Here is a 23,754-nt window from a genome sequence, read left to right on the forward strand (position 1 = left end):
TTTGTTACTCTGTCACGGAAAATTTACTGGACCGATTGTTATGAAATTTGGTACAAGGGTAGAATATAACCTGGAATAACACATAGGGTACTTTTTATCCCGAAATTCCCACGGGAGCGAAGCCCCTGGACGCAGCTAGTGTAATTATTAAATCACCTGAAGTAGACCATGATATACAAAGGTCGTCTGCATTGATCACCTCACCCTCAACTATATCAGTCAAACAGCAGTGCTTGCATTGTTGTGTTCCGGTTTGAAGGGCGAGAGAGGCAGTGTAATTCAATTACATACCTATAGCGGATTATATTTTTATCTGAACTGGTTTTCACCAATAGATAGTGTGATTCCTGAGGGTGGTTTAAGTGTATAATTTATTATGTTTGTATGAGCCGCTAGGGATCCCTTTTTTTCGCATAATTTTTTTATCCTAATTTAATTTAGCATAACGAGTTACCTAGGCATAAATTATTATTACATAATAATATTTTGGCATACCTTTTCAATAAGCATAATTATAGTTTAGGCTAATGTATTTTACCATAATTTTGATTTGCATAAAGCTATAGTGTAGCAGTAGGTTAGGGTGCGGCGGGGTGGCCCTCGGGCCACCCATAAACCGCCAATATGCTTTAGAATATTATGCTTAAATATTGTTATACTTATGGTAGGTACCGTAAAAAAATTGTGCCTAAAACATTATGCCAAATTAAAAAATAAATATATTGGGACAAATCACACAGTTTGAGATAGCCCCAAAGTAAGTTCGAGACTTGTGTTATGGGATACTAACTCAACTATATTTTATAATAAATACATATATATGTATAGATAAACGTCCAAGATCCGGGTCAATCAGAAAAAGATAATTTTCCATCATGACCCGACCGGGGATCGAACCCATCACATCTCGGACATCTCGATTCAGTGGACCGAGGTCGTCGAATTAATCTTGTGCGTAACTATTATTATAAGTAAAAGTATGCCATGTTAATTATGACATAAAATTGTATGCATAAAAATTGGGAACCGCTAGTATTTCATAAACTGCAATATTTGTCCCGTTTCTCTTAAGAGATATTGTAATACGGTCTCTTTAGTAATGGGTGAAATTGAAGACAAGTATGTATAGTTTTCTCTGTCTACTAAGTTCGGTCCATTGTAGCTAAAGTCGAAAGTTGGTGGTAAGGACAAAACGGAACCCAGGGCCATTTAGGTATAATATGATTGCTCCTCTCTGCTCAATACACATTATATCTCAATAAGTGTTTAGTCGATCAATGTTAATTCTAAAAATAAGTACTAATTTAAATAAGTAATTATAACAAGTTTTATTGTTTCAAAACACCTGTATACTTGAAATCTGTAACCTTCAAGACGTACAGTCACATAAGCTGTGTGTGTTTGACGTAAACGTGCCATCAGTCGTGTTATATTGATTGAGAAAAAAATACTTATCTACATATTTTTATTCTATGATTTTGTCGATTTCGGGGTGAATTTAAGCTAAGAAACAAAAATAAAATATCATAGTTCAATTTTTTTTATCAAATATGTATAATTTTAATGAAAAACATAACACCTTCCTAAGGCAGTCGGTTAAAAGCTGATAAAACCTATTTTAGTTCTGGCCACATCCTGGTCGCTTGCTATTGGCAACCGTTGTGTCAACAAAACTTTTTTGTTTACAAATGTCTAATGGCGACAAATTTGAAGTTGTTTCGCGTTTGTGTTACGTTATAGTGGTTATTTTAGCTTTAATTCGCCATAATAGTGTTTTAAAACAATGGGGAATTGTTTAGCGGGCATATTGCGACGTCGGCGCGTTCGACGTCACATAGTTCTGATACTAATTGGACTGGACAACGCCGGCAAAACTCAAACAGTTAATAACTTAACTGGCGAAAATGATGACAAGATTTTACCTACAGTGGGTTTTAAAGCTGTTAATTTAATACACAAAGACACCCCTGTGACCATATACGATTTAGGCGGCGGGCCGCATTTTAGGCAAATATGGCCGCAATATTACAGCGAAGTTCATGGCGTGATTTTTGTGATAGATTCAAGTGATTTTTCCCGTTTGGACGAGTGTCGGGAAGTCTTGGAGGAAGTCCTTTCTCATGACAAGATCTCAGGTAAGTTTCCACGTCAGTTTATTGCCATAGCAACGGGCGTTTTGCCACTCGTGTGTGACCAATTTGTTGGTTTTCGCTTACATGCCCACTTGATTTTTTAATTAAATTCGTTGCGCAACTCACGATAAGGTATATCGGAGCCTAGACCGTGACAGATTATAATTGACAAAATCTATATGTGGGTAGGATTATGACAATATTATTTTGGTTACTACTATTGCTTGTTCAGGTTCGATTCCTAACTATTCTGGACAGTTACAGTACAAAGACAGCATACTATAAAGAACTAGCTGTTGCCCGCGTCTTCGCCCGCGTGAATTTCTCTGCGAAAGGGGAACATCCCCCCATTATAGTCATTGGGGGGTTGTTTTCAGCCTATGTTTGATTGTGGGTCTTTAATTACATGCTTACCAAATTTCATCAAAATTGGTCTAGCGGTTTAGCCATTAAACGGAACAGGCAGACAAACTTTTGCATTTGTTATATTAGTATGGATTAGCACCTTTGAGTTCACTCCTCAATGAGAGTCTTAGTCTGAACTGAAACATATCATGCAACTCAAATTCACCACTAATACCTATGCATTAAGATCTATTCAGCCTATTGACATCAGTTATCTATATTATCAAATATCAAACTTTACACAGCTGTGTAGCTTACTGCCTACCCTTAATAAATTTTCTTAGAACTATGTACCTATGTATGTATACATAAAGTAGGTACACAATACAGAATTTATGTGACTTTTTAATGAAATATATACTTTAGAAATAAATAAATTTGCATGTTACTAATTAACATGTAATTTCTGATTTATAAAATAACTGGCTGCACCCCGCGGCGTTACATGCCAAATTATTTTAAGAGAATACTTACATTTTTATGCACCATACTATATAAATCACTATTGACTATCAGAATATTGACCAAACACTTCGGAAATCGCATAATTTTTAAATAAAAAGTACCCTATGTATTAATCCAAGGTATCAGCTACCTGAATAAAAAATTTCATAATAATTGGATCAGCCGTTTGAGTGTGAAGAAGTAACAAACACAGTCAGAAACTTTCGCCTTTACAATATTAGTCGGATGGGACGGCATTAATTTTAGGCGATTGTTATGAAATTTGATACCTAGTACGGGTAGAATATAACCTGGAATAACACTGGTTACCTTTTATCCCGAAATTCCCACGGGAGCGAAGCGCCGATGCATGAGCTAGTAAAATAATAAAACAATCATTATTTTTCAGGCAAACCAGTCCTTGTCCTAGCTAATAAACAAGATAAGAACGGCGCGCTGGACGACATTGATGTGGTCGAGAAGTTGAATATTGAACCTTTGGTCAACAAGTAAGTGAACAAACTGTTTGAAAACCTAGCTATAACTAATGTTTCTTCTGGAAATGCTGCATTATAGAGTTAATTTTTTTTTATTTACACGGACAAATTACACAGATTGAGCTAGCCCCAAAGTAAGTTCGAGACTTGTGTTATGGGATACTAACTCAACGATACTATATTTTATAAAAAATACTTATATAGATAAACATCCAACACCCGGGCCAATCAGAAAAAGATCATTTTCCATGATGACCCGACCGGTGATCGAACCCGGGACCTCTTGGTTCTGAGGCAAGCACTTCACCACTGCGCCATCGAGGTCGTCTTTAATTTTCTATGTATATGCGATTGATATAAATAATTTTAATTTACTTTTAGTAATGGGTGAAATGGAAGACAAGTATGTATAGTTTTCTGTGTCTACTAACTTCGGTCCATTGTAGCTGAAGTCGAAAGTTGGTGGTAAAGACAAAACGGAACCCACTTTACCACTGCGCCATCGAGGTCGTCTTTAATTTTCTATGTATATGCGATTGATATAAATAATTTTAATTTACTTTCAGATACAGATGTCCAACCCTCGTTGAATCCTATTCGGCATTTCAACAGCCGAAAAATTCAAAAAAACCGAAAATCGACCCGGGCCTGCGCAAGGGTTACCACTGGCTCCTAAACTTCATAGTGAGACGGTACGGCGACATAAACTTGCGCGTACAAACAGACATACACGCAGACTTGGAACGTCGCAAACGTATGGTGAAATCAAAATCGTCGCAGACCAGCACTATAGACGATATAGTCTCACAAACAGGCTTTGAAAATCCAAATTTTGGTGTCGAGACAGATTTGGAGAAAGGTTTGATAGTAGTCAAGCCGATAACTAAAAGCGGAGATACAACTGTGACAATAGACAGCGGTGATACAGACAACACTAGCAATAAACCAAAACTTTCACCTCTTTTTGGACGAGCTAGCAATAGTTCGGTGAGTTCCTTTCCTATCAAAGAATTTTATAACACTAAACTTGAATGCTTACGAATAAGTAAAGCCGATCCTAAACTTGGCTCTAAAATTTGTAGTACATTTCTTTCTTGCATACGACAATAACAGTTTGCCAGAAAGGGATGGCTAAGTACAAATTTCGTGCCCAATTTCAGTAACTTTAGGTTAATTGGCACGCGCGGACATTGTGGAAATGTGATCTTTACAACAAAGTAAATAGGTCTAGTTTTCAATGTCATTATTTTTATTTATTATATTCGTTATCATTCCAGCATATAAGTTCCTTGGTTCCCATACAGTCTGTAAAGAAAGTTAAGATAATGAGTGAGGGGCCTGTCTAATTTTAGCTGGCAACACTGGTTGGTTTGTCAACCAAACCAAATCTTACCATTTCATTTGGTATTGCAATTACGGATTTGTATTTAGTAGTTTCGAGCGGCCTCTGTGTTGTAGTGGTCAAATAAATCTGAATTTTTTAGGTAACAGAGACTGTGAGGATAGAATTGGAGCCGCGCACAGAATTCCGCAAGCTGTCCCCTTTAGTGAGGAGCAAGAATGAGGCGAACCACATCGACTTCCAGAATAGACCGCAGTCCAGCCCCTCTTTTACTAAAAAGCAAAAGGTGAGCACAGGGGGGTGGGGAGGGGTCGGTCGAATTTCTCTAATGTATTCAGTTATACAGGGTTTCTGGTATCAAACGCAAAACCTCCTAAAGACTAGTTGGGTACGTCAAAACAATTTTTATTCTACGACTTTTCGTGATTCGTAGTTTTTTTCTTTTTTATATAAAAAAATACAATCTAATTTGCTATTCTACACATCTTAACTCTATGTAATAGCCAAGCAACACGAGACAGCACAGTAGCGTTATGTAGCGGAATCTAACATAGAGTTAACGTTTTATAGAAACGACATTAAAACTGAAAAAAAGGTTCTTTTTTGTATTTAGTACGTTTAGAAAAAAGTCGTAGAACAAAAGATGTTAGTCTCTATGTACCTTATGCGCCTTATTAAACTGTATAGCAACAATATTTATATATTGTTACGAGCTTCTTTGGTTTTCGATAATTTTGGAATAACACGCTAATAATACTCCACTTACACTAATTAAGAAGCGGTGGTGGTGTAATGGTTAAGACCCCCGACTGTGGATCGAAAGGTCCCAGGTTCGAATCCCACTCGTGCCACATGAGTTTGTATACCATTCTGACTTATGTATAGTAGTTTTCATCGACCACCACTTGCTTCCGGCGAAGGAAAAACATCGTGAGGAAACCTGCACACTTGTTGATTATTAACTTGTGTGTGAAATGGAGAAGGCAATGGCAAATCACTCCATTAATAATGCCAAGAAAGTTGTTACGTGTGTTTCCTTCCATGTAATGACCACGACCCTCAGCCATGAGGAATACGACTATGACACTAATTAACAATTTCCACACATGTTGAAATATTTTTAGACAGTATTATGTTTTCGTAACGATATGATAATCAACCGCAGTCGAGCCAAACAAGCAACTCCAGCCACTCGAAGAGTTCATCGTTCCAGTCGGACAAGTCCATACAGAGCGCGGCCGCGTGCGGCGACGGGAACCGAACCTGGGACGCGCCCGCGCGGCTGCGCGCGCTGCTCCGCGACGAACCGCGGGAGAGGGGTGAGTCATGTCTCGCTCTAGTGGCGGGGAGAGGGTGGGTGATGTCTCGCTCTAGTGGCGGGGAGAGGGTGGGTGATGTCTCGCTCTAGTGGCGGGGAGAGGGTGGGCGATGTCTCGCTCTAGTGGCGGGGAGAGGGTGGGTGATGTCTCGCTCTAGTGGCGGGGAGAGGGTGGGTGATGTCTCGCTCTAGTGGCGGGGAGAAGGTGGGTGATGTCTCGCTCTAGTGGCGGGGAGAGGGTGGGCGATGTCTCGCTCTAGTGGCGGGGAGAGGGTGGGTGATGTCTCGCTCTAGTGGCGGGGAGAGGGTGGGTGATGTCTCGCTCTAGTGGCGGGGAGAAGGTGGGTGATGTCTCGCTCTAGTGGCGGGGAGAGGGTGGGCGATGTCTCGCTCTAGTGGCGGGGAGAGGGTGGGTGATGTCTCGCTCTAGTGGCGGGGAGAGGGTGGGTGATGTCTCGCTCTAGTGGCGGGGAGAGGGTGGGTGATGTCTCGCTCCAGTAGCGGGGAGAGGGTGGGTGATGTCTCGCTCTAGTGGCGGGGAGAGGGTGGGTGATGTCTCGCTCTAGTGGCGGGGAGAGGGTGGGTGATGTCTCGCTCTAGTGGCGGGGAGAGGGTGGGTGATGTCTCGCTCTAGTGACGGGGAGAGGGTGGGTGATGTCTCGCTCTAGTGGCGGGGAGAGGGTGGGTGATGTCTCGCTCTATTGGCGGGGAGAGGGTGGGTGATGTCTCGCCCTAGTAGCGAGGAGAGGGTGGGTGAAATCAGCTGTTCCATACAAAAATTTTTCCTTTTCGTTTATGATTTAACTAGCGATCCACCCCTGCTTCGCACGGATGCAATATCATGCATGTTATATACACGTTGTATCTATTTAAAAAACCCGCACTAAAATCCGTTGCGTAGTTTTAAAGATCTAAGCATACATAGGGACAGACAGCGGGAAGCTACTTTGTTTTATGCTATGTACCTAATGAACTCCTCTCCCCACAGACTACACAAACAAAACAGTGTCGTCGTGCATGACTCTGTCCCTCCCGCCGCCCGTGGAGACGGCGCGGCCCGCGTCCGCGTCGCAACTAGTGCGCCGACAACTGGAGCTGTCGGCGCAACACAAGAGGAGACTCAGTCTAAGATGTGAGTTTTTTTTTTTTACAAGCTTTTGTTTGTTTAGTTTCACCTGTCACTTTGTCTGTCTGTAATCAAATGTTGCAAGTTGGAATTCTCGTACTTCCCGTTGTCCTACACAGTTGAAATTTCCCACGACGTCGCTTCAGTTCAATGGCTGTGGAAGGAACCGGGAAAATGCTCATATTAAAGAGACGAGAGAAAAGTGTTAGTAAAACGATAAGGCTGTATAGTTTAATATTTTATTGTCAGAACATTATCAACTGTGCTCTGAAAAACTTATATCCCTTAACAATTTGAATTTAACAATTTTATTATTAAAATTTGGTTTCTTATTTAAATAACAACAACAAATCTAATGTTTTAGTTGTAATTTGCAACGTGTTTGTAAACAATATTTGTAGTTCAATATAGCAAGTCTGAAACGGTTCTCCGACAATTGCTTCGTCTACGAACGTTTTGTCGAAAGAATGTCTTCTCTATTCTGTCGGCGAATCGTTCGTAGACGAAGCAATTGTCGGAGAACAGACTCCAAAATTGCATATGGGTCACACAAATTCTTAACAGGTATCGTGTTCTTACCTATATTTATACTAGCGGCTCTTGAAATCATAATCTTTTAACTTAAATATTAAAATACAATAATACCTACAATAAAACTGAATATGGTTATAGTTAACCATATATATATATATATATAGTGCGACACTAGTGCGACTACTTGCCACTAGGTGGCGGTTGAAAAAAGTCACGCAAAATGCCTTTAGGCGACTTGAACAGACTTTACATAAAAAATAAAGAAATGAAATATATTAGGACAAATCACATGGATTGAGCTAGCCCCAAAATACGTACGAGACTTGTGTTATGGGATACTAACTCAACGATACTATATTTTATAACAAATACATATATATCGGGCCAATCAGAAAAAGATCATTTTCTATCATGGACCCGGCACACACTCGACAAAGAAGAAAGTTTAGATGCGTCCAAATTCAACTATCGTCTTCAAGACTTTCCACTTTTATCACTTATATAATCAACTTTGGTCATTTCTCCCATCACTTCCCAATACGAAGGCGGTGGATTATCATAATCGAGAGCATCATCAACCACAACTTCGTCTTGTATTGCCTCCTTGCCTACTTCTATTTCGTCCACCAAATCACCTATTTCCACTGGTATATCAAGGACAAGATTGGTGTGCGGAAATGGCAATTCTACTGTGATACGAACCAAGTAATTTCTAGATACGATTGCGGAAAATCCCAATGATGTTACATCAGATGGTACATTGATCACATTGTCATAATTTTCTCTCTCATCGCTTTTTATTGAACCCGTTTTCGTGTCTGTACTGTCGACGTCTTTGTACATATTCACAGTTTTCCCTCCTTTGAAAGTGTGGTTTTCAACAAGTTTTATTTCAACGCCTTTTATTATTATACTCGTATCATTTGTCACTTCGTATTCCACATCTATATTTCCACCAATGGGTATCACCGAGTTTTTTATATTAGCTTTTAGGTTCACTACGTTTTTTTTCAACGTAAACGGTTTGAAAAGGCTTTTCTGTTCGCCGTATATGATCGGCTCTGTAGCCAGTGTTGGTTTTATCTTAGATAACACAGTCAATTCTTTCTTAAATCTTTTCGCGAACTGTAAAAAGCCTGACATTTCGAATTTGATTCTTACGTAGTAAATGATGTCGCATTTTATTTTGTAGCTCACATTTCCGTTGGAATAATTTAAAGATGGGGGTATATTTTCTGGTAATTTAAAATCAAATCTGGCTTCGTACATGCCGATGTCGTGCGGTATCTTCTTTCCATTCTCGACTACGTTATCAACATCGACATATACTTCTTTATTTGTATATGTATCGTCGCCTTTGTCATCGCTCCTAGACTCGCGTATAACGAGGAGTCCGTGTCCTTTTAAAGACACTGTAATTTTGTCAAAAACTGTAGCTTCGTCTACGCCATATTGTATAATGCCTGATACGTTACTGCCAGGTAGATAAGCACCATCAGAAGGCTTAAATAAGTTTATTTTGCAGTAAACTCCCATTTCGACGCAACTTCTTTTGTTTAATATACCTACAAAGTTCTTCTTGGTAATATGTTAGCTCAGTAGGTAATGCTTTGGTCTGTTATACAAAAATGTATTTCTTATAAATAATTTGGAATGCCATAGGTATTTGAATGTCTAATGTTTGTTAAATTTAAATAAGTACCTACTGGTTCTCGTTTTTATATGGTGTATTATGGGTTTACATTCAAAGTATCAAGTTTAATAAACTCGTTCTAGTTTTATACTAAATCATTGTTTATCGATTATATTTCACTGTTGACATTTAAAACTTCTAGATTTTTTTGGAATGATGATATTCACATTCAATGTCCTCAATGGAACAGTGACAACTTGCGTCTCCTGTTAAGAAAGGTCCTAGATTCGTTCACTAATCTGGTAAATCTAAATAGGTTAATTCACAAATTTTCAAGATAACAAACTTTGAGGTTATCTCAAACACATTATTTATCACTATTCAAATAATTTCTTGTCCAAACTATACGATTTATCTTGCCGAACACAACTGAAGGAATTATCCGTATTCACATCGTTTTAATACATTGTATCTAAACTTTTATCGTCTTGCACAACAAAACTGTGTTTGTGTATCATTCAATGACTCATACGTGCTATTTACAAAACGTAAACAAATCTAAATCACATTAATATTAAACACGTTTTACTGTTGTCATTTTTCCTTTTCAAGGTCACAAGCCCAACTAATTAGACGTCACAAATATAATATCAAACAGAATAATGTTTTGGTTTTGGGGAAGAAATCGCGTGCGGTTGGCGCGAAATTTCACGCGTGACTAATATCATAACGTAACAAATACAAGCATATGACTAACCCAAGGTAGGGAGGGGACGCGATGTCTACGCCATTGACAATGACAATATTATAAATATAATATTATATTTTAGCCCTTGGCAGGTATATGCTACAAGTATTACAATTCGTAACACAGATAAAGGTTTTAATATAGGTAGGTAGTATGAATCGCTATGACTTGTCATTAGTTGGCTTATCAACGAGCGTCTACTAGTCAACTTGGGAGACAAATACATATTTTGTATGTATCTATGTTTGTAACGCGATAACTTTCGAACCGTTGGTCTGATTTTGATGAAATTTAAAAGGTATGTAGGATATGTCAATAGAAATTTTAAGTTCGTGGGACATCAAAATCGGTGAAATAGTCTTTGAAATATTCACAATTTTGTAGAAAATATTGTGTTCGCGAGGTCTAAGTTCGCGGCGAACAACTAGTTATTCCAACTTATATACCAATTTTACAAAACACTAATTAAAACTACACAAAAATACTGGGCCGATTTTGATGAAAATTTGACACATAGATAGATAAAACCTTCAAAAGTAACATAGGCTAGTCTTTATGGTTTTACCCGAACGAATCCCGGGCTACTAGCCACACTGCGCTGTGCTCAATAAGATCACCCATTCGCAGACGTGCACCGTAACAAGACGAGTCCGGAACGGCTGTCGATGATGTACGAGCCGAAAGCGCAGCAGAGACATCTGGACAAAGGGGACTTCTCCCACGCCGCTACCATAAACTGACAAGGTTCGTTTAACCCCCGACGCAAAAAGAGGGGTGTTAAAAGTTTGGCCGCTAACTGTCTGTGTACGTGGCACGGTAGCTCATCAACGGGTGAACCGATTTGGATGCTGATTGTTCTTGTTTGATATCCAATTTTTATGCGGTGGTTCTTAGATGTGTTTGATCAAAATCGGTTCGGCCGTTCAAAAGTTGTAGCGAAATTAATGTTGAAAGTCGGGTTTTTTTAATTTGTCTAATAAACTTGTTTAAACTTGTTTGTGTAATTTACAAGCTTTCAACTTGTACAGCGAGTGTGCTCAGGAATAGGATAGATGACAAGATCAGAATATTGTTAAAAATATGTGTACCTACTCTAGATAGATATATAGGGGTCTGGTATCTAACGCATAACCTTCCAAAGGCGCATAAGGTACATAGAGACTGACATCTTTTGTTCTACGACTTTTGTCTAAACGTAATAAATACATATATATAAAACGTTAACTCTATGTTAGATTCCGCTACATAACGCTACTGTGCTGTCTCGTGTTGCTTGGCTATTACATAGAGTTAAGATGTGTAGAATCGCAAATTAGATTTATTTTTTTATATGAAAAAAAAAACGAATGAATCACGGATAGTTGTAGAATAAAAGTTGCTTGTTTTGACGTACCCAAGTCTTTAGGAGGTTTTGCGTTTGATACCAGAAACCCTGTATGATATATGATCATTGTGATAATTCATACACTGCAGTAGCAATGTGCTGGATCATTATACGAATTATTTAAAGTTAGTTGGAAAGTCAATTTTTAAAAATAAATTTCAACCATCGTAAAATACTAAAATTTGGTGACAACTTTCACTTTCCATATAAACCTTCAGTAATATATTGTGACGTCACAGATTTTGGAGTCAAAAATCATTTCTATTATGCTTTGAGACCGAGAGAACAGTGAATGTCACTAATTGTTAACTCGTAATCAATAAAACTGATCAATTGAAGTGACATTTAATTCTCGTGTTTGATTGTTATGTAGCCGCACTTCGGAGTTTAGCCGTAATATGTATAACTAGATGTTGCCCGGGGCTTCGCTCCCGTGGGAATTTCGAGAAAAATATAGCCTATAGCAATCTTGGGTAATGTAATCTCTCACTATATGGTGAAAGAATTTTTGAAATATTTGGGTAGTTTCGGAGATTACCCGCCTTAAAGATACAAGGTCACAAACACACAAACGCTCACCTCTTTATAATAATGATTTTATATTTGTTTCAGGTGCAAGAAATTGAATAAATTCTTCATAATATAGGTGTTCACGGTAGTTGATTAGTTTTGTACGAATAAATATATTATTTCGCTGGCAACCATACACTCCTTACAGCATCATACCGATATAATAGCACGTCTTTGTCCCTTACGGGGCAGACAGAACTAGGAGTTGCCGAGATAAATTCGTTGATTGATATGCCAAGATAAATTCGTTGATTGATAAACTCGACACTGTTTAGCTGTTGTGGTCATAATGTTGTTCTCGGCTGTGATGCTCAGAAGCCTTTAGGTATACGTGAAAAATACGCTTTAACATTTTGAAGATTCTGTTGTGATTTTACAACCGGCCGCCTGCCTGACGTCAACCCTCTTTGGGAATGTTATTGTTTCCTGTCAGCTGCCTAGGCTGTGTGTCCCTCAGTCGCCTCGTACTACATCCACAAGATATGGAGTGGTCCTATTCTCTAGGGTCCACACATCACACACACGAATTATTCGAAACAAATTTTCGAATAACAGTAATCAGAAGGCCTACTACGAAACACACAACACGTAGCACGTTACTAACGTCCACATGCTGTCTGTTTTTCTCATCGTGGACGCAATTACGTGCTACGTGTTTTACGTTTCATCGTAGCCCCCCCCCCCAGAAGGGAGTGCCGCAGTGTTGCCAACATCACCAAAATGTACACAATTTATAAATATATGTAGCGTCGTAATGTTCGGAGAAGGAAAAACTGTTTTGTTTTGTCAATTCAACGATGTAAATACTGAATATTTAAAAGAAATAAGACCAAGGACAATAATTTAATTTGCCGGTAGGGCGCTGATGTGGTGAAGGGTTGTTTTTAAAGAAATTGCGTTTGTGTTGTGCATACGGTATACGGACGCAATACAAAAAGTAATTTTTAAGGTTCCGCTGTCCGTCCGTCTGTCACCAGGCCGTATCTCATGAACCGTGATGTTATACAATTGAAATTTTCTCAGATGATTTCTGTTGCCGCTGTTATAAGAAATATTAAAAACAGAATTTAATATGTAAAGGAGCGCTCCCATAATACAAACGTTACTTTCTTTGCAGTGTTTATAGATTATGGTACGGAACCCTTCGTTCACGTGTCCGACTCGCACTTGGCCGGTTTTTTCTCATTATCTTTGGTCTCATTTACATAACAATATTATTGTAGTCACACTTTAGTCAATAGTTATAAGTCGTTGAAACTTGAGAGTTTATACAGGGTGATACATACAATATTTAGAATAGTGATACTATATAATCTACTATTTCTATTTACTGGTTTGTTTGTTTTTGAAGAGTGAACAATGATGTGTAAATTTCAAGTATTACTTATATAATTTCAAGTGTCGAAAACGTATTAAAATTATTTACCCTTTTTTTGAGCATTCTCGAAATTAAATTCTGAGAAATCAAATTATTTGTTTATATGAAACTTTCAACAGTGGTATAGGTATTTAATTATATAAAAATATTTTTTTACATTATCAGAAGTGCAGCATAATCGATGGAACTGAGCAGATTTTTAAAGAAATCTTTGAAATGCCGCCCTCCACACTGTCACCGAACTCTGACACATTCCCACCCGAATGCACATACATTGCGTGGTTTTGTGAGAGTTATTAATCGCAATTAAAGACCAGCAATGTGCGTTGAATCCGCCAAAGTTTGTCTACAGTGTGGAGCCGGCATACAAATTAAAAATTTGAAATTACTTATTATTTCACTATAAACGGAAACTCCTTTATTGGACCATATTCTTTATCTGAGCGCTTTCCCGGTTCCCTCAGCCATTGAGCGTCGGAGCCCAGGGTCCGCCTTTATTTGAGATAGTTTTATGGTTAAAGGCTTAAAAATTTCCATGTGCTTTGAAATCACACTAAACAGTCACTATTGTTTCAAAATTCTAACTCTTCAAAAATTGCAAACGAAAATGTATCAAAGAATTTATACTTACAAAATAGTATAATTTTGTATTTTGTCTACGTAAATAAGTTTCTTAATAAAAATTCATTATACAATGTTTGGATTTTTTATTAATGTTGTCCCCCATTTTTTTGCACTGTTAACAAAATGTTACTATGCAAAATTTTATTGCACGAGAAAAATTGCAATGCAGAAATTATAAACTTTTTTTAGAATAATTCTCAGTCGTCATTGAATTGGCAAAGCTATCCTGTCTCTGCTTCGCTCGTGTAAAACCATAGATTTAGAAAGGTACATTAAATTATGTAAGAAATGAGAGCCGACTCGCTGTCACACCAGTAGGACAGAAGAAATTACCATGAAATTAGTAGACACTCTATCGGAGCACCTACAAATTCAATGGAAATTACACTATTTGTGGAAAACATCTTTGACCACTATGACTTTATTACAAAATAATAATAAAAAATCTGGTACCTATATTAAATAAATAAATAAACGATTGAGCTAGCCCCAAAGTAAGTTCGAGACTTGTGTTATGGGATACTAACTCAACGATACTATATTTTATAACAAATACATATATAGATAAACATCCAAGACCCGGGCCAATCAGAAAAAGATCATTTTCCATCATGACCCGACCGGGGATCGAACCCGGGACCTCTCGGTTCAGTGGCAAGAACTTTACCACTGCGCCACAGAGGTCGTCAAAACAATTATAACATTAAAACAACAAAGTAAAAATACATATAGGACTTTTTTATTTCTGAAAAATAATTATAGCAGTGTATATAAATAATTTCGACATGTTATTTACAAAGCTTAAATTCGCGCCAATAAAACGTAACCGGTGTTGCCAGAGGAAAAAAGTAATTATCTGAATTTCACCAAAACAGTGTCGCCATTTTTTATCGAGAAAAAACTCAGTTCCTTCATGAGGTTGTCGAGCCATATTTCTCGTCCTTTCATTTGTTCGTCGATCAGATATAATTTTGGGGGGGCATTTCTTCCTTTGCCTAACAGTCGTTGAGCCAAAATGACTAATTTCTGAACGGACATTGTACATGGAAATTTCTTTTTGAACGATTTCCCCGTTTCGTCTTGGAGTGTGATTTCGAGCAGTTGAGACGTGAGCGTTGTCGTTTTTGGTTGTTTTACCAGGAGACTGTCTTCTGGGATGCCATATTCTGAGGAAAAAATAAACATTTAAACAAGTTTTTTAACCCCCGACGCAAAAAGAGGGGTGTTAAAAGTTTAACGTGTCTGCCTGTGTATCAAACTGATGAACCGATTTTCGTTTAGTTTTTTTTTGTGTCTTAGATAATTCCCGAGTGTTCTTAGCCATGTTTCATGAAAATCGGTTCAACCGTTCAAAAGTTGTAGCTAAATGAATATTGAAAGTCGGGGTTTTTTTTTAATTTGTCTAACAAATAAACTTTTATTGTCGTCAGACAGATCTTGTGGCATTTAACGCCTGACAAAAAACCCATGTCCGTGCTGTAAACCGTTGAGGAGTTCCCTCGTCGGGAGCCGATCCTGGGTGCACCATCTAGTCATGCTTATCGTAACAATGCATTGTCATGGAAACTGAAGCGATCTGGGAAAATATCAACTCTGTAGTAACTTGCAAGATTTGATTACAGACACGACAGGACAGGTGAAACTAAAGAAAAGCTTGTTAAAATCCACACTAATCAATGACCAAAATAATTATATAAAGTACTTTCTTAGTAGGCCTTCTGGCATGATAGGGACCAACTGTGGACCGTTCAAATGAGTTCCTTTCGGCATATCTTCTCAAATGCAGTGGTCGTTCCGAAATGCCAGTAGTTTGTAGCTTGTGAGAAATTACTATCTAATATAAATAAAAAAAAATACGTGAAAAATTGCCTGTGAAGGTCTAATTTCTGAATAAATTATTTGAATTTTACAATGTCCCGGCTCAATCCGACTAATCTCAACAAAGTGACAGAAAAAGCTATACACCCGTTCGTATCTTCCATTTCACTCATACAAGAGAGAGATGTGCTTATTAGAAATACATGAGAAGAAACGAGACAGAGCGCTGACATCACATCCTAATATTATAAATGTGTAAGTATATTTGACACCTCTTCACACTCTATCTACTCAACCAATATTTTTGAAATGTTGCACCATTACACCATCTATTTTTAATTATCCCAAAAAATAAAACGGGGCCGTCAGTACCTTTTACTGATAATATGTGGCATAGTCAAAATATAAAAAATCCAAATCCAAAATTTATCCAAAAAAATCTATAATAATTGGTTATAATACTTGAGTGAGTCACCCGACTACTACGCTTCATAGTAAAGGTAGGTTCAGTGCAGCGGTTCACACAAAGTCGATTTTCATTGATAAATTCTGGCAATTCTTTTTTATTTTTTTCCCAGGGTCATTGCACGCGAGAGCGAGACAACACGATAAACTATGAATTGGAATAATTGGAATTTCAAACTACGTCCATAAATTCATTGAGATTTTGGGATAAACGCAAACCTCAATAACTTTGGTGATAAACGATAATGTTAAATCTTGATTACTCACATTTATTAATAAGGTCTTTAATATTAAACCTTTAATTTTTTGGCAGTTTTACAGTTTTAAGTATAGAGTAGGACATAGAGTACCTTTCATCCCGGAAACATAACTTTTCCCGTGGGAAATTTACGCGAGCGAAGCTGTGGACAAAAGCTACTTAGAAACACATGAGAAGAATCGAGACAAAGCGTTGACATTATTAATAACAAGTATGATATATAGCACGTTTAGAGTTCTGGCCACAGGAGCATAGTCATATATATTTCTGTTATTTAGAGATAAATCTATATTACACTTCGCTCCATACAATCGAATAAAAAAATACTCACTCCGTATAAGTTCTTCAAACCGACAGTGTTCTATAGCGAATGCCAATTTCTTCACCGGATCTTGCTGGGCCAGTTTCCATTCCGCTCCGTACAGCTTCATGTAATCATACTCTGCCCCGCGGCGTTCTTCGCGTGTTATTAGTGTGCCGTTCAGTTCCTGAGCCGATATAAACAAAAACAAGTCAAATACCCACTCGTACATATGTATTATGAAGTATTTTTAGTTGACAAACTTAAATTTGCGGCAGTGTGCACTCATTTAGTATGAAACGAATGACAAATATAAATTGGTAATTTATTTTTTCTGTGTAATTTTCCGATTTTTCCTTAATCATGTCCGTGCAATAAACCGTTGAGGAGTTCCGTTGTCTGGAGCCGATCCTGGGTGCACTATCAAGGTTATGCCTATCGTAATAAAGCATTGTCATCGAAACTGAAGCGACGTGGAAAACTTCAACTCTATACAACAAGCGGAAATAGATGAAATTTGACTTGCAAGATTTCGTCTGTCTAGACGAACATGAAACTAAACAAAATCTGTAAAAAGAAGCCATATACAAACCTGTAGCGATCCAATTTTAGCAATGATCAGTTGGGAACAGTTGTCGTAACTGTCCCCGGCAAGCACGGGGTTCCGCAGGAAATATAACTTCTTCAGAGATTTCAGTTTGTCCAACTCGCTAACTGACCTCCACTGGAACAAAAAAATCCATTAATTTATCTAAATGTTATTGTTAACATTAGATATTAACATTGAACCCGCGCCCCCGCGTCTATCCGGGACAGTGCTCTTGACCACTGAGCTATCGAGACCGCGCCAGTTCGGCTGAATTAATTCATCTCTTAAAGTCGCCGACGTACAGTATTTTCATTAGAGAGTAGTAGGTACTCTTCTGACAGCTAGCAGCCGCCTCGGTTTTTAACCTCACCTCAGAACATTTGGGCGGCCAAGACGATTATAACGATGTGTTATATATGGAAATCCATTCAATTGTTTGAAAGATATTGAGTAAACAAAAAATTCTAATCCTAACATTATAAATGGGAAAGTAAGTTTGTTTGTTTGTTAACCCTTCACACTTTATTTACTCAACCAAACTTCTTGAAATTTTACATATGTAGTTTAAAGTATAGAAAAGGACAAAGGTTTTTCTTTCATCCCGGAAAAATAAATTATCACATGTGAAATTTATGGCAAAAGCTTGCATGTTAAGGATGCACATGTATACATACTTTCCTTGCAGTCTGTTAAAAAAAAAACAAAATACTCACATTATCCACCGGATTCCTGTTCAAAAACAAAACTTCCAAATTCTCAAACACATCGACCTTCTCATTGTTTGGGTCATTATTAAATCTGATCTCCTTTATAAAGCAGTCGTTCAAGCTCAAAGTCTTCAAGTTCCTCATCTTGCCCAGATTCATCACTTCTTCGAAGGAATCTATCGGGTTTCCGTCCAATCTTAGTATTGTTAAAGTCCACAGCGTATCGGGTGGTGAGATTTTCCTTATGTGGTTGTAAGCGGCTATGATTTCAGATATTTTTGGGAATAAATGTGATAAGGTGCATATGTCTTGCCATTCGTAGTTGCAAACGGATATGTTAAGCTTCTTCAGGTTTGAAAAGTTGACGGAGAATTGGGATAAAGTCTCTGCTGGCATATCGACTGTCATAAGGTTTTTGCTGTAAAGACAACACATACAGATAAAAACATTTTAGCTTAAAGTATGTTAAATGGGGGCGCTGTATCCATTGCTGGCAACATTGGGTGTTTATCAACCAATCATGATCATCCGATTTGTTATTGCGATAACGCAGATGAAGAAGAGCGGAGCAACAAACTTCACCGCAGCCTTCTCTCCAATTTTACAATAAAATCCTTTATCTAGTGTAGCATAATCGCGTGTTGTAATTTTAACGGAACTCTTATAAAATCGCTCATGCATTCGTCTGTTTGATTTTATTTAAAACTATAATTGTATTGTCACAAGTGTGGCGACATCTATCACGCCCCATATACACAACGCCGCTGATGCAAATTGACGACACTACGGATAGATGGCACTACGGTCGACTCACTACAGAAGCTAACAAGCCTTGACCGCGCACAGTGCGTTTTCGATTGGAAGCATAGGTGTTTGGTCAATGGTATATAAAGCCTAAATGGTAGATAGGGTATCGTATCCACATTCTCAGAAAAATATTTCCATGTGGAAAAAACGTGACAATAGGGAGTTAATTACGATTTTAGATTATGGTAAAATTAAAGAGTGCCAACCCTGGAACAGCTGATTTCATTTATCTGTACAACTTATTGTTCATTGACCTCAGTACCAGGATTGGTGCAAATTATGATGACGAAAATTCAAAACATGGCTTTTATGCCTAAGATCTTTGAGTCTCTGAGAGGACAATATTAACTTTTTAATTATGAAATACATGCAAGATCGCTTTTACGGAACTGTCTCTATTGGAAACGTAAGTAAAAGCAATAATAAGAAATGTTGAAGCAATTAAACTTTTAAAATTATTACAAAGTAAACAATTAGGTACAATTTTGGGAATATCTCTTCTGCAAATCTGATCTTTAAAATAACGTGTGCGCCTGTGTGAATATGAAAGAAATAGGATAGAAAGAGATGGATGGAATGAAATATTGTCTATTATTTTTAGTGTCGATTCCATGGTTCTGTATGTTTTATTATTACCTACTCATAAAAAAGTTTGATGTGAAATCTTCGTAGTTTGTTGTTTACGTTTTTCAATTAATGAAATAAATCATTATTACTTTTAATAATTTAAAAGAAAATCTTAAGTGTCGCTATGTATGGTATGGTATGAGTATTTTATTTATTTATTATTTTCACTATTACTTGTTCACACGCTGCTGCATTTTAGAGTAATCTCGAAAAGCGGTTTTAGCAATGATGGTCTAACAACATACAGTGCGAAGAGTAGAAGAAAAAGTAAGCAAGTGGACCCTCGGCTCTGACGCGGCTGAGGAAGAAACACACAAATCTATGGTTCTTTCACATTTAGCGCGAGGAACTCTAAATAGGTACTAGGCGGACAGACATTTTGGAATCCTGGACTGCCGGAAGTATCATCAGTGGATTGAGAAACGCCGACGTGTTATGACGTGATATTTTATTTCAAATTGTCGTCGTGTCGAAACAGAATTTGTCTGTCGACTTTTGTTTTTTGACATTAATTAGTAGTGTACGCGTAGTGTAGTAGATTATGGTGATGTTTGTATGTTTGTTGGAACATGTGACGGTGACCTATCAGCCGCTCGTCGTGGTGAACGGCATAGTCGGACATTTGTAATTTGCCCGTCTAAGCAAAATGCCTTAGTTGTGTTGTAATTTTACTAAAACGAATGTGTTGAAGATTAGTATTGAAAGTGTTTATTAAAAATTGTATAATGTCAAGGTCGCGTCGTCCGCCGATATCGGGGGAGCGCGCGCGCTCGGTCGTCATTAAAGGCGGCGTATTCAAAGGAAAACTAGGTATGTTTTTGAAATATTTTGAGGCACAAGTTTCAATTGTACTAGGAGACTAGAACTTAAAAGGAGTTTTAACGGACGCTTTGCGGATGGTGTCAAGTAGGACGACAATACACCATGTATTGCTGTCCATTTCTAGAATTAGGGATTAGGGATTGTCACGGCTCTATATACCATTGACCAAACACCTTGTATACAACCTCCGACATAACACCGTCGGAGCCGAGCGGTTCCCCAGGCGCAACACCTGCCTGGCGAGAAGAAGCGGGAAGATCTTCCCTGCGGTGGCGGTCGAGCATAATCACCTCGCTCCCGCTACAGTAAAAACACACACATATTGAAGTAATAATAATAATTTAACTTCCTTACCTTACATCCAGGTCTGTCAGGCTGGGCAGCTGGGCAGACAGCTGAATCACCTCGCGCCAGTTGCTAAACAGATTCCTGGAGACGTCCAGACTCTGCATGTTTGGGCACAGGGACCACACGTCGCCCGCTTTGCTAATGTTCTGATCGTGCACACAGACTTCTAGGAGCCGGTCGAATTTCCTACAAAAGATTTGAATTATGGAATAGAAGATGTATGTTTGATGGTGGTTTTTATCGTCCGTTGTAATTGTTTCAACTTTATTTGTTTTTATGCTACGATTAACTATCAGACTTTTTGACCAAATCCCAAGGGAAGGAAAAATCGGCCCAGCGTTTAAGTAAGAAGAAGTCACTAAAATATTCACAAACTTTCGCCTTTTTTAATATTACTGTGTGAATTTCGGGATAAAAAGTACCATATGTGTTATTCCAAGTTATATTCTACCCGTGTATCGAATTTCACAACAATCAGTACAGTAGATTTTAGGTGAACGAGTAACAATCATACATACATACACACATCCTCACAAACTTTCGCAATAATATTAAGTAGGATTAGGACTAACGCCCCGGCTTCGCACGGGTGCAATATTATGCAATCTTTGCTCTATAATAAACATATCTAATTTCCTTCTAATATGATGATAATATTATATTACAATGGGATGAATTTATGGATCATTGATTCAGTTGTTGACAAAATTGGAGTAGCGACGATATGTTGCGCTTGCGACGTGGAATCGAAAATTGTAAAGTGAAGGAAACGGATACAGTGCAAAGACAACCGCGCGGAGTTGTCATGTCAAAAATTAAAGATGTTTACGGTCTATGGGTTTAAGACTAAAGCTATCCATCCACTAGTGCTCCAAAAATAAGTCTGTTTCGAGGAATGACATTTATATACTTTTTCCTCGAAGCGCATTTTTTTGGTGCGGTTCGAAGAATAATCTTAACGGGTGCGCTTCGAGGAATACCACATTTAATAGATCAAACCAACACATAGTGACCATGTCGACTGCCGTGACTTATAGAATGTTTCGCCGATAGTGTATGCAGGCAATACTCACTGTTTCTGGTGTATCTTCTCAAAACCGACCATTTCAATGAATGGTGCTCCCATCTCCCTCTTCCACTCGTTGATAACCGTCCTGCGGTGTGCGGCCACAGTCTCATCCTGGAATACAAATACAAAATGCATCTTCTTCATGTTGGCTATTTCACTGACATTGTCTACAAGTCAACTTGGGGCAAAAATATATTTTTTGTATGTTTGTAATGGTCTGATTTTGATGAAATTGAAAAGGTATGTAGGATGTATCAATAGAATTTTTAAGTTCGTATGGCAACAAAAGTGGTTAAGTCGTTTTGGAAATATTCACAATTTTGTTGAAACAAAAAACAACATCTAAATTTGCGGCGAACAACTAGTTACTAAGATCGAGATGTTAATAGGAGACCAGAACACAAAAATTGAGATGTGCAGGCCACATTAAAGACAAAAATGGTCAGTATAAACAAGAGTAAAAAAAGGAATATACACTTCAAGGTGAAAGGGAAAAGGGGGTGACCTAGAAAGAGATGGTGTGATCACGCCAGACTGCTACACTGGAGGTCCCGGGTTCGATCCCCGATATAATAGTCATCCACACCAAGATAGCGCCATCTGGCATTCCAACTAATATTATGAATGTGAAGTAAGTTTGTCACATCTTGAAGTTTAAGTAACTATCTTATAATAAAAAAAATATCATCATAAATTTGTGGTGGATCATTATCATGGGGTGCCATCTTAGAATTGAAGTTTGGAGGTCAGCATAGGGAAACCCACAAATAAAGAAACCATAAAATTGATTTTGATCACAGTTGCAGTTCTATCCAATTAAATATTTTCACTATATACAATCATAAAATTGAAAAATTGAATCCTTGATCTCTTAAGTACCTATTCTAGTGAGTGGGATGCAAGTTTTAATTCGTAAATATTGTGTTTATTCCATAAATTATATCTACACATAAATAGAGAGAAATCTTTAATTGATAGCGAGTTTCCATCCAATAGTTAATGTTTAGATTAACTATTTAATAAGCCCATAAACAAGTATAGATAATGATGACTCATATATTGATCACAATAGATTTTGTCACATCAATCATAGATATGTACTAAATACCCATACCTACCTCTTTATCACCATAATACTTTCTTATAGCATCAGCACAAGTCTGGAATGGAGATATCTTGCTTGGACGAATGAAGGAGCCAGCACCAGGTTTCGAAGTCTTGAAATACTGCACATCATCAACCGAACCATCATGCTTTCCTCTGCCAGGGTCATCCCATTCCACACCATACCACACCGCCTTGTAGCCGTGAACTTCACCAATATACTTCACCGTGCCAAAATCATCACCACATTTCACCCTACTTCCAATATGAACGTGAAACCCACTTTCCTCAGTACCATTATGACTGTCCATGGTACCGTTGTAAAATTTTGGTATCAAGTTTACAGGCATTGCGCCCACCATTATTTTCGTGTTTTCAAAAAAGGAATCCTAGACGAACACAAAAACAGGCTGTCTTGTTCCCGAAAATTTATTTTACAACTGTCAAATTGTCAACAAACATCATCCAAACAATGGCGTAATGTTGTCATCTCCACATTAAATGGTGGTGGTGTGTGGAAATATACCAGTTTTAATAATTACGCGTCTACTTTACTTTGCATGCTTTTATTTCAGCCAGAATGTGTGTAGTTTATTGACTACATTGAATTGTGTACATATTTATGGATGTATTTAAACTGCAATACACAAAATTATCATGTTGAAAATGTTGCCATTGAAAAATCCTGAAGAAAAGCACATGC

At 37.8% G+C, this 23,754-nt stretch overlaps 3 protein-coding genes across 5 annotated transcripts; 1 reads left to right on the forward strand and 2 right to left on the reverse strand.

Moving 5' to 3' along the window:
- Positions 1-1,380: 1,380 nt before the first annotated feature.
- Positions 1,381-16,660, forward strand: LOC128681230 (ADP-ribosylation factor-like protein 13B). 3 transcript variants are annotated; one of them, XM_053764984.1, is made up of 8 exons: positions 1,382-2,135; positions 3,391-3,490; positions 4,045-4,465; positions 4,963-5,106; positions 5,986-6,139; positions 7,127-7,270; positions 10,807-10,923; positions 12,176-14,208. In XM_053764984.1, exons 1-7 carry the CDS (start codon positions 1,784-1,786, stop codon positions 10,917-10,919), a joined length of 1,428 nt encoding a protein of 475 aa, XP_053620959.1. In that variant the 5' UTR covers positions 1,382-1,783; the 3' UTR covers positions 10,920-10,923; positions 12,176-14,208. The 3 variants fall into 3 exon arrangements, with proteins under 3 accessions (XP_053620960.1, XP_053620959.1, XP_053620961.1); XM_053764985.1 differs by lacking the exons at positions 10,807-10,923; positions 12,176-14,208 and adding an exon at positions 16,532-16,660 and having other exon boundaries at positions 1,381-2,135; XM_053764986.1 differs by lacking the exon at positions 10,807-10,923.
- On the reverse strand, positions 7,486-10,166 carry LOC128681231 (uncharacterized). The gene has a single exon (XM_053764987.2). The coding sequence runs from the start codon at positions 9,332-9,334 to the stop codon at positions 8,273-8,275; it is 1,062 nt and encodes a 353-aa protein (XP_053620962.1). The 5' UTR covers positions 9,335-10,166; the 3' UTR covers positions 7,486-8,272.
- On the reverse strand, positions 14,853-23,723 carry Tbce (Tubulin-binding cofactor E). The gene is made up of 7 exons (XM_053764983.1): positions 23,066-23,723; positions 21,952-22,058; positions 20,885-21,064; positions 18,281-18,692; positions 17,571-17,702; positions 17,009-17,165; positions 14,853-15,301 (listed from the first exon to the last, which is right to left on the reverse strand). Exons 1-7 carry the CDS (start codon positions 23,411-23,413, stop codon positions 14,988-14,990), a joined length of 1,650 nt encoding a protein of 549 aa, XP_053620958.1. The 5' UTR covers positions 23,414-23,723; the 3' UTR covers positions 14,853-14,987.
- Positions 23,724-23,754: the final 31 nt, after the last annotated feature.

The sequence above is a fragment of the Plodia interpunctella genome, chromosome 26 (assembly GCF_027563975.2).
Source record: "Plodia interpunctella isolate USDA-ARS_2022_Savannah chromosome 26, ilPloInte3.2, whole genome shotgun sequence".
In the NCBI taxonomy this organism is placed as follows: Eukaryota; Metazoa; Arthropoda; class Insecta; order Lepidoptera; family Pyralidae; genus Plodia; species Plodia interpunctella.